Source organism: Ictalurus furcatus, chromosome 12 (assembly GCF_023375685.1).
Source record: "Ictalurus furcatus strain D&B chromosome 12, Billie_1.0, whole genome shotgun sequence".
Lineage (NCBI taxonomy): Eukaryota > Metazoa > Chordata > Actinopteri > Siluriformes > Ictaluridae > Ictalurus > Ictalurus furcatus.
In genome coordinates this window covers 17,900,457-17,917,127 of record NC_071266.1, presented here as the reverse complement: position 1 = coordinate 17,917,127, position 16,671 = coordinate 17,900,457, and the positions used below count along the sequence as shown (strand labels likewise).

The 16,671-nt window shown below is 35.2% G+C and overlaps 1 protein-coding gene across 1 annotated transcript in view; it reads left to right on the top strand.

Moving 5' to 3' along the window:
- Window positions 1-4,121: 4,121 nt before the first annotated feature.
- The window catches only part of ptprua (protein tyrosine phosphatase receptor type Ua), a 92,448-nt gene continuing 79,898 nt past the window's right edge, over window positions 4,122-16,671 (top strand). Inside the window, exons 1-2 of the mRNA XM_053638136.1 lie at window positions 4,122-4,165; window positions 4,252-4,421. Of these exons, the coding sequence (XP_053494111.1) occupies window positions 4,122-4,165; window positions 4,252-4,421 (214 nt within the window). The remainder of the gene's footprint in view (window positions 4,166-4,251; window positions 4,422-16,671) is intronic.

Below are 16,671 nucleotides of genomic sequence, written 5' to 3'. Positions count from 1 at the left end.
CTCCTTTCTTCTTCTATAATATCCCATTTGAACAAGAGCCAAAGGAGTGATGAATCTATGACTGTGTATGTATGGCTGGGCTATATGACCACAGACAACAATTCTTTTTTGACTAAAAATTGTTTGGGAAAAAATAATCTTGGCCAATTCCAGTGAATTTTCTTCTATCATTTGACAGCTCCCATCTTGGGAGGGTGAAGGCTATCACGTTCAGTGGCAGATATGGTTTAGGTAGTAGTAAATACTGTATGAGTGTAAGAGACTGAACCAAAACATTGTAAAATCTTGTTGTGTTTGAGGCTGTAATGTCAGACCTCTGTACACAGTCGATTAGGTTTAGTTTCATTCTGTTTTCCAGCTTTTACCTCCTGTCTGTCTCATTTTTACTTCATGTCTTGTTCACTATGCACTCTTGCTTTGTCCTTCACTTGACAGTTTTTAATAGCTTAAAATAAGTAGTAAAGTAGTAAAGTGTCAATGTTAAACACACATGGACCTGTTAATTGTGATCAATATGGGAAGAACAATTTATTTGAAAAAAAAAAGACTTTAATGGCCAAATTGAACCACAACAACTTACAAGTTTGATTGTAATATTAACAAAAACAACATTATGGGCATCTCAATGTTTCTCAATGTGAATATTTACAGGTGCATGATATCTACTGTATGTATTTTTATATCTAATACAAGATCATTGAAAGTGTTCTTTTTTCCCCCATTATCTTGGTTAAAAAATAAATAAATACAGTTATAACAATGCAAATATAATACTGTTATACTAGTGCAGTACTACTGGAGTTATCCACCCAGAATTAACTTATTTGTTGCTGTAACATAATGATTTGTTCTATCAATGTGCCACCCCATTGGGATATGAAATTATATACAGTATATCATAATAAGTATACAGTATGTCACAAATTCATTTGCTGAATTGCAATGAACAATTGTTAAAATGTAAGAGAAAAATACCATTCAAAAAGGTATGCATACCATAAAAATGCATACCTTTATGTGAATCAGTACTGGCATACCTTAAAATAAGGTATACCGTGGGATGAAAGTAGTAAAATTTCTGCTTTCTGAAAAGTGTATTCAGCTCCTGCAGGAGGCTGAGCTCTTGGCTCATGGCTCGTCAGCATTATCTATTTCTAGCCACTTGATGGAAGGAAGTGTGAATTCTGCAATGTTCATGATATTTTTGTATTTAAAATAAACCTCAATTAAGAATATTATACTGATAGTAAGATGGATGACCAGAAATATTCTGTTAGCTGTATCTGTGAATCATAAGCAGGCCATCTCAGGGCTATGGGAATAAGGCTTGTGTGTGGTATCCGCATACAAATACGTTATAGAACATAACCAGCGTTATGTGACGCCATAGAAAATTAAGCATTTCTTAAATACTTAAGGACTCAAATGGCTGTAGATCTTTATGAGGAGCTATTTCTCCAATGATGTGGAATTCACACTATAAATAGGTCAATGTCATAAGAATTCCCTTTGTGAGAGGCAATAAATGTGTACCCAGAGGTGCCAATGTCTACACTTTAGCTGATAATCCAGGAGACACCTGAAAACCACACTATTTTTTTTTACTCTTTTTCATCTAAATAAGTTAAATCAGTGTTCAGACCAAACATGAGTAAAATCATTTGTCGGATTTGGCACCAGAACCACACCATCTGCAACAGCATGAAAACATCCCAAAACTCTCTTTTCCCATGAACCACCAGATCTGGATCTAAGAGAAGAGATTTTTAACAAAATATTGAGACTGTGTCTGAGTTCCAAACATTTGAAGGCTATCCTACTGTACAGCTATTGGTTTTTGTAGGAGACAGCTGTAGCTTTCATTATTCTAGTACTGATAAAGAACCTGCCCCTCTATTAATCAGACCACTGCCCTGTTTCTATATTCTGCATGCTAGTGCTTTGAAAATGACAGCTAACATCATTCATCCACCTAAGCATACTTTAAGTCAAATGGTCAGTGATACGTTGATACAGGATTAGGAATATTTAACTTCTCAGTCTTTCACTACATGGCTAACAGCTTTTTAGGGATACACTCAAAAGTAAAACTAACTAAACAGCTTAGCAACTTTGTTGCTACATTTGACTTTTTAGACTACTTTAGCCAGTCCCTCCTGGATTTAGCGATTTTGCATTCAAAGTGACATTATTACAATGCGCCATGTGATGTCATCACAGTGCGCATTCAGCTAAAGCCCTCTTCGATTCATGTGCATCGAACATGAGTACAACAAAAAGGTCTCATTTACCCACACCACTGTGAAAGACCGTGCAAAACGATTTCATGCAAAGTAGTTTTCCACAAAAGAAAGGCACAAAAATCTCTGCAAATTGCATTGCAAATTTTGAAACAAGCTGCAGCAAAATCAAGCATTTTTGGCTGCAACAATCACAAAAACAACTCTGCGAAATGTTAATGCTGAGCAAATGTTAATGACTGTCCAGCTCTTGATATGGCTCTCGAGCTCACATCATAGTTACTGGTTTTACGAGTTTAGAGAGCAGGTTCAGTCAACTCAGAACTAGTGCGTCAAGGCTGGCTGATTTGCGCTTGCACAAGCTGATGTTCCCAATGACCAGTCACTGATCATAATTGATTGTTCTATCTGCACGCTTTGTTATTTGCTTTAATCTCTCTTCTTGGCTATATTTACGAGTAAATATTTTGGGGTGACATGTCTTCTTTCTATAAGAAATAAATTATCCTCGCTCAACACTGAAGCAAAGCTAGCTGGTTTAGCAACAATTTGATAAATAGCTGACAACTTGCAGTTAAAGGTTAAAATCTAATTTAGCAGTGACCTGGTTCCTGATAGGTGAGTTGAGTTTTTTGTATTGTTTTGTTTTCAATTTCCTTGCCCTGGTAATAGATTAGAGAGCAGAAAAGGATTTTACAAGCTGTTGCAATTTGTTTCTGTGTTCATGTTGTTGACAGGCTAGGCTGTTATTTTAATTGACTCAATGGCCTATTTTTCATTCATTTGCCCCACACAGACACAGTTATAGTTTATGGTCGATTGGCTGGGTAGCCCATCAACCAGATTCCCTCACACAATATTATTTTATTGCTGTCATTTATCTTCATTGTATCAAGAATAACCTGCAGATCGAGGTTTGCTTTCTACAGTCCCTTCTGAAAGTATTAGAATGGCAAAGCCAATTTTTTTTTTTTTTTTTTGCTATACACTGAAGACATTTGGGGTTGAGATCAAAAGATTAGACAATAGATCAGAATTTCAGCTTTCATTTTAATATTTACATCTAGTGAATTAACAACATAAAACAACATAAAACATGCCACGTTTAGTGGCAGACCACCCAATTTTTAGGCGAGCAAAAGTAATGGAACAGATAGACTTAAAATAAATTAAAATAATAACACTTAATATTTGGTTGTATGTCCCTTGTTTGCAATAACTGCATCAAGCTGACTTGATGACCACTGACATCACTAAACTGTTGCATTTTTCTTTTCCAGGCTTTTACTGCAGCCTCTTCAGGAAGTGAATATCAGTCAATATTTTTGATCACTTTAAAAAATGAGTGGGTTCAAACAAAAGGTTCTAAGTTGTTTAACATATCTAGATGTGAATATGAGGAAATGAATTCTGAAATGTTAATCTGTCATCTCATATTCATCTTTTGATCTCAAACCCAAATGTTTTCAATGTATAGCTAAAACAATATAACAAAATAACAAATATAACAAAATGTAGCAAAACAAAATATAATATAACAAAAACGGCCTTGCTGTTCCCAATACTTTCGGAGGGGACTGTATGTTTTAATTATACGATGTTTAATGTCTCTTTATCTCTGTATGTTGGTAATATTTAAATAAAATTTTGGTTGTTGGTGAACAGTATACAGTGTACTGGCCCATCTACGTGTAAGATTTAATAAGAATTGCAGCAATCGATGCTTCGTATGTAATGGAGCTCCTGACATGCTCGCTCATTTATTAATTTTTAACAGACAAAACATCTAAACTACACATTCTAAATATACCTTTCAACAAGATGAACACAAACAAGAAAGCTGCATACTGACCCACAAAATTTTCAACTCACAACGAAGACATGGCGGACACCATTTCACTTTCATTAAAGAAGCAACAAGACACGTTAGAAGAAGTTGCAGTGTCATGAAAGACATGACAGAATGCATGCAGACTGTGGAGTTTCAATCATAAACGTCCATCGTACACAGACTTATCGATAAAGTGGATAATGCCCAACGTGAGATGAGAGGCCTGAAACAAGACATAGTCGGCTGCAAATCAGATGTGTCAAAGCGCCAAGCAAAGATGGCAGAACTTGAGGATCGAGAAAGATGCAATAACATTTGGATTGTGGGTCTTGCACCGAACCGAGAGGGAGGTGACGCGATATGTTTTCTCCAAGAAATGCTTCCAAGGTGGATCCCCTCGCTTTCAGACAGGCTGATAGAGATTGAGTGAGCCCATCGCATCTATGGCCATCAAAGATCTCTGGAGATGGGTTGCACTATGATTTTCAAAATGCTGAGATATCAAGACCATCAGACTTAGATGGTCTATTTTAGATGGGGCCAGAGAGGTGAGCAAGAGGGGACCAATCCTGGATGGTGAGAAATGGTTGAAGTTTTTTGCTGACTACAGTGCCTACATTTCGCAAAAATAAAAAAAAAAACTTTGCGGATATATGGAAGGAGCTGCGAGCAGTAGGAATCCAGTCCTTTCTTATTTACCCAGCCACTCTGCATGTTACGCACAATGGTGAGAATCTGTCTTTCTCTTCACCACAAGAAGCAGAAGAGTTCAGGCTTCAGATCGCGGACACTTCACGGGCAAGATAGCAGCTGAACTTCACAGATGTCAATCGATATGAGATGGACACAGGACTAACTGATAATTCTCTCCCAAAAGATAGAGAAATACTCAAAGGAAATAGAAAAGATCTGTTGAAAATGCACTGGAGTGCTCCAGGTCCAAGCTAAATGATCTGCTTTGAAAAAAAGCTGAATTTATTATGCATAGAGTTTGGCAGAATTATTACTATAATGGTCCAAGACCTAGCAAGTTACTGGCATTACAAGTTAGACGAAGTGAATCCAGGGCTATTATCCATACAATTCATTCTCCTAACCAATCCTAGAGAAATTAATTAACACCTTCACAGATCATTTTAAAGATCTTTATCAGCCAGAGGACAGCACGTACATGTTTGAGTGTCATAAATTTTTACACGACATAGATCCACCATAATTAATGGTAAGTGAATCCGAGCAAATGAGCCAACCTATAACTCTTGAAGAACTGTGTACAGCATTTAAAATGGTAAAGGAGGGGGAACGTACCTGGTCCAGATGGGATCCCACCAGAATTAATCCTACATTTTTGGGACCTACTAGGACCAATTATGCACGCCGCGATAAATACAGCAATTCTTAAGGGAAAATTCGAAAAACAAATGAATATAGCTCTAATTTCTTTAATACCAAAAAATGACAAAGACCATACAAAATGTTAAAATTTTAGACCAATTTCATTAATAAATTCAGATTCAAAAATATACTCCAGGGTTTTAGCCCTATGTCTTGAAAAACACATTGTAAATTAATTAATAGTGACCAATCTGTCTTTATTCCACATCATTTAGCTGCAGACTATATATGCCATTTGCTACATGTAATCAGTGAATGCAAAAATAAACATTTCTCTTGTGCAGTTTTATCCTTAGATGCAGACAAAGCTTTTGACAGATTAAATTGGTATTATTTATGGAGGGTTCAAGAAAAATTGGGGTTTGATGAGAAATTTATTAAAATGGTTCAAATCATTTATGATAATCCATCGGCATCATAGCAACTAACGGCTTACACTCACAACCTTTTAATATTCTGAGAGGAACAAGGCAATGTTATTTGCTCTATCCCTTGAACCTCTAGCGCAAAAAAAATAAGACAAGAACAGATCTGTTCCATTTCAATAAATGGTACCCAAAATGCAATATCTCTCTATGCAGATGGCATTTTATTGTATTTTACAGATTTTGGCTCAATTCAAAATATATCAGGGACCTTAAATAGTTTTGGGAAATTCTCTGACTGCAGGATCAATTGGTCCAAATCATCTTTTCTACCATTAAATAAAAAAGCTCAGAGTATTCAGATACAATCAGGTATTCCAATTACAAATCGGATAACCTACCTGGGGATTGATATTCAATCTTATCCAAAAGATATTGTATATGTAACCTATGAGAAAATCTTTCAAAAGCTAAAATAAAAGACATTGATAGATGGAGGACACTTCCTGCTTCACTACAATAAATGATTGATATGATATGAAAATGAATATATTACCTCGGGTAAATATTCTGAGTGATATGATCCCTTTGAAACCCCTCTCAAAATGGTGTTAAAGATTTGAATCTTTAATCCACACCTTCCTTTGGAATGGAAAACAACCCAAGTTCAAATTGGCTACGCTGCAACGTGCTAAAATGGAGGGAGGTCTCTCTCTTCCTAATTTTGAGTTATATCACAATGTATTTCAACTACGTACTGCCAAGACATGGTTTGAGTCTTTGGTTTCCACACCTTGTAAAGAAATAGAAGAAGCAATTGTCAGACCAATTTGATTTTTTTCTGGACTTTCTTTGAAGCATTGCAAACAATCTTTTGGCCCTAATGTGACATACACCATCAGCACTTTCAGAGCAGTGGAGAAACTATTAGATTACGACAACAAATGGCACCTACAGACTCCTTCATGGCACAACAGGAATATTAAACATGGTTCTTGAACCAATAAAAAACAACTGATCACAAAAAAAGAATTGCAGCAATCAAAATTTCCACAGTGAAAAGGCAGGAAGGGATCAAAACACAAATAATCATACTCAATAATACTGATTTAAAGACAGGTATAATAAACAGAGCAAGGGTACAAAGAATATAAAGACAATAACAAGATTTAAACTGCACAGGGATTGGCAATACTTCGAAATGAACGAATGTCCATTAGCTGCTTAAATAGTTTAAAAGCAAGGCAATAAATGGAGTCATGCAAATAGTCTGGTGAGTGCAACCTCTAGTGGCAGGGAGGGGAAATGTATTGAGTCAATTTACACTAGGCCTATCTTTCAGAATGTCACTAAGGTTTGTAAACACATTTTGTGAATAATTATCTAGTACCCTGCTACTTCTTTAGCCATGTGAAACATAACACACAGGCCTAATAAGAGGCATAATATCTCATCAATCTTTCAGTCTGATTATGTACCATGGAGGTTTGGTTTAATTCAAACACTACATTATCAATATAATACCAGTGCTCAGAATTAAGTGTAATCTGTGACTTCCTACTGGTTCTACACAATATTATCACTAGTAACACAGATTTTCTAGTTTCTACAAAATACAAGCACATGGTTCTGATGGTGTTTGCCTGTCCTCTTGGCCATTTTGGTGCAATTTGTTTTGTAATGGGAAGCCACCATTTTGGTGCATCAATGCAGACAGAGGCATAATAACCTTGTGTTCTGTATTTTCTAGAAAACAGAAGCACACACTCATTAATGGCATTTACGTGTCTGCTCAGTGATATTTACATTTTGGTACATTTGTTTTGACTTGTTTGCAACTGCAAACAGTATCAGGTGATTTCTTAGAGGTTAGCGAGTATATCATTTTGCCCTTGATCTGTCACTTTTTACCACCTATTGTGACCTTGGTATTAAATAGTATGTAAATTATTTGCATTTTGGTAAAAATGTAAGTTAACAAGATAAACTTCATAATTTGGGCATACTTTATTCTCTTTATTTTTAATTAAAAGTTCTCTATCTCCAAAATCACAGATAAACAGGATTTTAGAATCATCATTTAGGTTAAACACTTGATAAACACAACATAAGCAGCCTTGTTCAATCAACATTCACCCTCTATTTACACCCTGACAGAACAGAACAGACTTGAAGTCTCAGTATGACAAGCAAGAGGAGAAAGTAACTTTTATCTTTAGATGTTCTACATAAATGAGAATAATAAAAGTGTACAAAACAGGTACAGTACATGTCTACTGTACTCGCTGGTTTTACAATGTATAAAGAAATTTGTAAGCACAGTGGAGATAGTATTGTGGCTAAAATCAGATAACTTTTAGGATTAAACATTACTCATATTAGCTAGATACATGTCATGTGCTTAATAATTGGTAATTCTGACTGTAAGAGGGACTGAAGGTCTAGCAAACTTGTAAAACATATTTGTGTGGCTGCACAGAAAATATCCTGCCTTCATTTTAACAGTGATATATATTGTATTTTAGATCTTAGAGAATACATTGAGAGAGAGAAAAAAGAAAAAAAAAAACTACTGAAAAGCATATACAGTATGAATATAATATGGTCTTAATATGCCCAAAATGTCTTTCTCTACTGAGTTATATCATTTATTATTTATTTAATGAGAGAAGGAGATAATAAGAAACAGATTACTAGAACGTAATAAAACCAAACAGTGTTTGAGCTTACAGAATAATAAGCTTTTCTCTGCATTTGGCCAGTGTTCAAAAATCTACTTTATAAATGTCTCGAAATTTCCATAATGCACCTCTGAAGTAACCTTAAAGTGTAGATATTGCTGTGCAGTAAATTTAAATTTCAGTACTTTAAAGTTTTGCTTGGTGGAATGTGAGAAACTGAAGTACCATATCTAAAAAAAAGCTCTTCACCCAGACACAACCTTATAATACTAAGATCTTGCTGTTATTCCAGTTACTGTACAGTTGCAATTAAAATTTTTCAACCCGCCCCCCCATTGCAAATCAGGTTTATTGTCAAAATGTACAGACTTTCATGTCATGCCATGAACAAATCAAACAAAAGCAACTGAAGTAGTTCAATACAATGTATGCTTAAAGTGGTTTCCCAAAATTCAACTTAAAATGCAACTTATAATGATTTCTCCAGTCTCAAATTCATTCAACCCCCTGAATAGAATCCCTCACAACAGCACAAATATGCAAAACAGGTGTTTTCTCAAGCACACCTGATACAACTAATCAAGGGCTTCATTAGTTGCACCAGGTCTGCTTGAGCTGGAACACATGAAATACCTGAACTGGCTGGGGGTAGAAAATATATTAAATACCTGGACAGAGCAGAAAAAGAAAGCTATCAGTTGAATTTTGGGAAACCACTTAAAGCATTTGTTGTGTTGAACTATTTCAGTTGTTTTTGTTTGATTTGTTCATTGCAAACAGCTGAAAGTCTGTAAATTTGACAATAAACATGATTTACAATGGGACCTGAATAATTTTGATTACAACTGTATATGCTGACAAAGAAAGTTTCCTCCTGAGTCTAATTAACTTCAAAATGAACACCTGTACTGTTTTGCAGATGAAATGTCAAGACATCTGCCATGTGCTTTTCTTTTTATACCCACCTTATTGCTATATGCCTCCCCCATATGTAATCTTGTTTCCTGACTAGTGGAATCTTTGCCTGCTTAAAGCACATGTGCAAATGTTGCACATCTGATTAGAAAAAAGCTGAGCATGCAGTAGAAATCTGAGCAAGCAAATAACTATAAGTAGCAGCAACAGCTTGGATTTTGCATTGATTAATTCTCTATAAAAGCATATGTCATGAATTTCAGGTTAAATGTAATACTTGTTATGACACTCAGTCTGGCAAATCACAGAAGAAAGATACACATCTGATGCATGTAGCATTTTTTTAAACTTGACATTTAATAGAGTTAGTGAATAGTTTAGTAGGTTGGATTTGTGTTGCATGTTTAAGTGCACTTGGAAGGCAGCACCCATCAAATCTGTTGTTACTGATTTTTCGCTTATTTTCAAGCTATGGAGAGTAAGAAGGAGAGATGGTGAAGTCACTCATGGGAAGCTGGATGACATAACTGTGTGTTGAGAAAAAAAGAGGAGGATGGAAAATGGAAAAGAGACAAGGTTAGACTGAGGGAGTAACAGTTAAGCTTCATAAGACAGATGGGGATCTTAATCACTATATCTGCCACTAAGACAGAGGAAAAGGTCAGCAAGAGTTGGACCAGAGCCTGTGTGTGTTAGTGTGTGTGTGCCCAATTACTGTCCTGGCAGACATTAGAAATTTAATAACTGTGCCAATGTGATTAATGAGCGAGGACTGTAGCTGTCATCGCTGCACCCATTCCACCTTTTTTTATACCAAAGTACCCACACAGCACACAACACAGTCATCCAGCAGTTTTACAGCCAGCTTTGTATAACATCAGAACTCTGGAAACTGGCATTTGTCAAGTAAAAGACAATCATTTTTTAACATGTCCATCTTTGCATTAGCAGTCATGGAGCGTTATAGACACACTACACATTGGTGCGACATGGGGCAATAGATAAGACAAAAAGAGCTTTCTATTTACGACTTCATAAATTGCTCAAAGTACAAGTCTATAAGACAATTAGGGCTGCAACTAACGATTATTTTCATAATTGATTAGTTGACCGATTATTTTATCGATTAATTGGGTGGGGGCAAACTTTTAGGTTATTAAAAAACTAATGTGTTCTATTTGAGACTATATTACCTTTCTAAAATTCATACACTAGACCAGTGGTTCTCAACCTTTTGTGAGCTTTGGACCCCTAGCATATTTCGAACAAATCACAAGGACCCCCTCACTCCACAACAATTAAAGGCTATATATTAAACAGTCATTTCTACATATGTTGCTTTATCTTATTAATATTTAACATTAATAATATTAACATTAAAATTGAATCAAAACATTTCAAGATTGAATTTTTTACATTTTATTGTTGGTGTGACATTTAATTTGAATTATCTCTGAATTATCTTTTCTTTATTTTATCCATCAATGCAACACTTGAACTCGTCTACAACTCACAGGTTTTTGCAAAAAATCATTTCATTTGTACATAAATTTAAAATAAATCCATCAATGAAGGATCATCTGCTCAGCTAATGTGATATTTGCAAATAACATAAACTGATTAATTTTAAAACATCTCATTTGAATATGTTTTGATACATTTAACGTTTTATATATTTCACTTATTTAAACATTTAAACCCCCTGCAATTACACCACTGATCACTAGGGGTCCCCTGGTTGAGAAACACTGCACTAGACAGCGGAGTGCACAGTGCATAGTGTAAGTGCAAAGTACGTCATTTGGGAAACAACTTTAGTATTTACTAAAGAAGTAACGTAATGAGTAAATGTACCGTATGCAGACCAACTAATCGATAATGAGATTTATGACAACGATTTTCATAAACGATTATTATCGATTTTATCGATTAGTTGCAGCTCTAAAGACAATAGCAATATACAAATATATAACAATATACAAAATGTGGAGTCCATGCCAGCTCGAGTGCACACTGTCATTAAAGCAAAAAAGTGGACATATCGAATACTAAGAAACTCTGAAATTCATGTAGATATTTCTAAGATTCTACTTTTTACTCAAGTTGGTACTGATAATATAATTTGTAATGAAAACCTTTGTGTTAAATTGAAAAAGAACGCCAAACAGAAGCGTTTTCACCAGTGCTCTCAGACTTTTGCCTGTCATATATATATAACTGTCCTGCTGTAACAACATATTGACTCATGCTTGAGTATTTTGAGAAAAAAAGAATGACACTATTTAGGTCCCAATCATATTTTTACTTACAATGTGAGGAGACAACATTGCTTTTCATAGCTGAAACAGTCACCAATGTTTTGGTGACTTTTTTCTTAGAAACACTTTTTTCTGTGCTACATGAGAAACTTAATCAGAAAAGGATAAGTGCCATGGCTACAGTATAGTCCTCATCTTTCTGAGAATTCATATATATGCCTTCATTTCATACATACTTGTTAGTCTGTATTAATGCACTTAACTAGCTAAGTAGCTGAATATATGTTATTATGTTACATTAGGTTTCCAGGCAGTGTTTATGCTAAGAATAATATTGGTAAACATCTAAAAATAATAAGAGAAAGAACAATCCTAAGTGGTAAAGTTGGCTGGGTGATATTAAAATATTATATAATTATTGTGATAAATCATGTCACAGTACAGATTTCTGAAAGTATTTTGTGGTCTTTAAAACCACTGACTGTGTTTACTCACAGTAGCACAAGTTTACTGGACATCTATTTTTGTACCAGTCATTTAATTTTTCTCCTATTTCATATTAAATAATTAACATTGTAGATGGATTTTTTGGAGCAATTACTTCTTGCTCAGAGCTAAACTTAATCTGTGACACTTCTTGATTATATAAAATATTTTATAGTCATGCATATTTTGTACTTTCTGATTGTGACTCACGCTTACATTTGGCTCACTTTGTTGCTGCTTGCATTTGTGACATTTCTGGCCCAGATTCCAAAAGTTAAAGGTCCTTTGCCCCAGAATACACTTATCATAGCCATAAGATACCCTTATATGCCTCAACTCAACCATGTTTGTCCTGAAACTGTGTGCTATCTGCAATTTCTAAATTCTTCGTTATGTAAGGAATAAAACATGGCAGGATATGCTGTTATATGAAAATAATCAATGACAGGGTGGTGTGATGTTTCACATCAGGCCAATATCACACCTAAATGGATTGTTTCTATTATTTTCTCTGTCTTGAAAATTCAGCTTGTCATGTTACAGAGAAAGCAGAAAGCGCAAAGTCCTCTGTCCTGAACATACTTTCTGTTACAAAGTTCTGACACTCGAGAGTCCTTCCATAAATGTTAAATAAACATCTCCTTACAGAACGCTTAACAATAACATAAAGAAATTGTTTGTATTACTGTTGGCACTATTGTCAGTGCTGTTATAATAGAAAATTAATCAACACCTTGTAACCCAGATCAGATTCTGACTTCAACAGTGCTAGTATAAATAATGCATGAAATACTGTATATATAAGTTACATATAAATTATGAATTAGTTGAGCTACTAGAATCTGCTCTGGAAAAGTTGGCATTCACTTTTATCTCTCTATCTCACATCATGGCATGACAGCATAGAGTTTTAGATGAGTGGATAAAACTTTTTAGATCATTACAGAACCTGTCAAGAGAAAAAAGTTTTATCTTGGCCAAGTGTACTTAAAGACCTGGAGGTTCAAGTTGACTTTGAGATTTTTGACCTCTGATTCTGCCTGTGAGTCTATTTTAAAAAGAACATTGTAGCTATTGTTTGACTCTTTCTCTGTTTCCGTTTTGCTGTTTCCTTCTTGGTAATGGATTAATTGATCACAGATAAAAATTAAGTGAAGTGTTTTATCCTCACCACAGTCTCCACAGTTTTTCCCCAGTGAAGATATCGATCATAACATTGATAGCAGCATTAGCAAAATCACAAAACCCCAGCACTAAAACACAATATTTTTCCATTGATAGGTTGTGGAAGGAGTCCATTATGGACATATTCAGAATTTGTCATGTAGGAAAGCCATATACCGTGTACTACAGTCATTTGAAAAAATAAGTACACCCCATTGAAATTGTTGGCTGTTTTGACATCTTTAGACAAGCAAACATTTGATAATTTTTGAAACACTGCCTATTAATAAAGTTGATATACTTGAACAAAACCACAAGGAAAATCAGCTTTTTCAATCATTTATTCAACAGAAATATCAACAGATGTGATATTCTTCTGTGGAAAAAGTAAATACACCCTTGGCCTCAGAAGCTATTATTGCTCCCTTTAGCAGAAATAACTTGTAGATGTTTTGCATAATTGTCCACCAGGCTTGCTAGAATTTGTGATCACTCTTCCATTCAATATTCTTTCAGTTGAAAGATGTTTGAGGGCTTACTTCACTGCCGGTTTCAAATCCCCTCACAACATTTCAGTGGGATTCAAATCTGGGCTTTGACTAGGCCATTCAGTAACCCTGCATTTATTATTTTTGAGCCATTCCTTGGTGGATTTGCTAGTGTGCTTAGGATCATTATCCTGTTGAAAGGTCCACTTTCAGTTCAACTTTAACTATCGGACATATGACCTCTCGTTATTTTCAAGCACTCTTTGATATGATGCAGAATTCATAGTTGAATCAATGAATACAAGCTGTCCAGTCCCTGAGGCAGCAAAGCAATGTGTAGAGTGTATTAACTTTATTAATTCAAAGAGCATCAAATGTTTGCTTGTGCAAATATGTCAAAAAAAGCTAACAATTTCCATGGGGTGTACGTATTTTTCACATTACTGTATATGTAATATACAAGTACATGGACCTTTTTTGCATCAGATATATCAGGTTTAAATAGATAATCTGTCTACACACAGCATACGCTAATGAGGAAGTGGAACCTGGAAATGCTAAAGAGAAGAGGGAAGTTATAGTAGTTCCGAATAAAGAGGTAATCTGAATCCGCTAGAGAACGAAATGAACGTGAAGGTACTAGTGAACATGTCCCAGATATTGATGAAGAGATTGAGGAGGATACAAAATGGCAGAACAGTGCAGGGGGTCAGTCTTGATTAGGTTTCTCCAGGTTTCTCCAGAAGAAAGTGTAGTTATTGAACAGGTGATGACACTCGATGCGTTGCCATAGCAGCAGAAGTGGCAGCAGGACATAATGCAGGTTGCAGATACAATGGACATCATAAAAAAGCTTTACAAAATCCCTAATGAACAACCCAGAGGTGACAGCGGCAAGCTTTAAGAGGTTTAGGAGACTGGGGATAGCCAGTCTATATGGAATTGAGTTAGAGCAGAATTGATTTCTTAAATGGATAAGGGTAGGCTTATTGTCTGTGGATGTGTATGCACTTAATAATGATGACTTGTGGGTGAGAATGCCTGAGGCTAAGGGGCATTCTGCAACAATATGGCAATATCCATGTAGTGGTTATACATTGACTGGAATTATAGTACACACTTGACGTTGAATAGAAACCTGCAGTTTGCGATGGGGCTGGATGAGCTAATTAGAGAATGTGGGTTTGTGGATATTAAGGGAAATGAACCTGGCGTGTAAAGTATCAATGGGTCAAGGTGTCTAAAACAACTATTAGTGCAGTGAGATAAGATGTAACAGAAATGAATTGAAATACAATTTTCCAGTTGTTGTTATTGGTCACACTAGGCCTAATGTTGTGAAGCCCAGATTCTACTTGCATTGTAATGTGACATTAGTTTGTAGTTGGGTTTTTTTATTTATTTTATTTTTTAGAAAATTCAGGCTCATAAAGTTAAGGAAACATAATTAAGATGAATTAAGATGTTCTGTCAAAAGTACATTGCATTTGTGAAGAGAACTATGAAAGGAATGGAAAGATACATTTTATTACTTCTAGAATACAAGATGGTAAACCAAAATAAATTTCAAATTTGATTATAGATTAAACTTGTTTGATGCTAACCCTATTTTGGAAATTGGATTTGCTGAAAATATCACACAAACCATCAGCTAATATTTAGGTGTGCACCAAGCATTGATGTTTTACTGTATAAATTGTATACATTATTTTGGTAAATAGTTTAAAATGGACTAGTTTGTCATTTAAAGCGATTCCTTGGTACTTGGAGCCAATCAGTTCCCTAATGGCAATACTGTATCTGCTTCTAAAGACAGGGACTTTGGGCTTTTAAGGAATCTGGGACCTTCATCACTATCATGTAAAGTCTAAAAAATAAAAATAATGCATAAATGCCTTTCTAGTGGAATGAAATAGCACAGGTATAATGTAATGCACAACTACTATTTTTGTGTGTGTGTGTGTGTGTGTGTGTGTGTGTGTGTGAAATGATATAACTATAAGCTGAATTCATATGTTACTGTCAATTTGTCAACTGATTCACAAACATCCTTTAATAGCATATGATAAGGTTGTGGGAACTTAGATCTATAGGAGAATTATGGATGCCAATTAGCTGGACAGGCTAATTTTTATTTTATTTTTATTTACATTAGATTGACCGTTTTGGAGTCACAATATCCATTGATCCAGAGGTCAAGAAAAGAATTGTGATGTGATTTATTTATTATTCATTTTTGACAGAACAAGATTGGGCTTCTGCTTCAGTTCTCCTTGTTTTTGTTGGAAATGAGTCAGGTATTAATTTATTTGTCCAACTACAGAGAAATTTTGACGTGGAGAAAATCTGGCATGGGAATGTTGTACAATGCAAGTGTGACAATAGTATGCCAAGCCTAAAAGGAATAGACTCATGAGCAACAAATGAAGGATCTTTAGAAATGACACTCATGCATGTTTCAGTATTGAAGAAGAGACATTGTTTAATAATCCAACTCATGCTGTAGGGAAGTTGGAAGAATTGGATGAATCAGGGCATACGTGGCCTGGAAGAAATCAGTGATTTAAGTGTAGAGGCAGGTGTCCACCTATAAGTTGTAGATGGTGTTGGGAGAAGTGATTTTAACATTGCCTACCTACTTCAGTAAAGCCATAGAGCAGGGCTCTAGAGGGGGCTGGCAGCTTTTCTCTTTTCTACTGTTGCTGTTGTAGTTGAGGAGCCCTGAGGAGGAGGATGAGTCATTTCTCTAATTCAAAGTATTTTTCAAAAACTTTGCACTTATACGTCTATGAAGTAATGATAAAGATTCTTAAGCCTGATTTACACTGTGATATTTCACCAGTGTTGT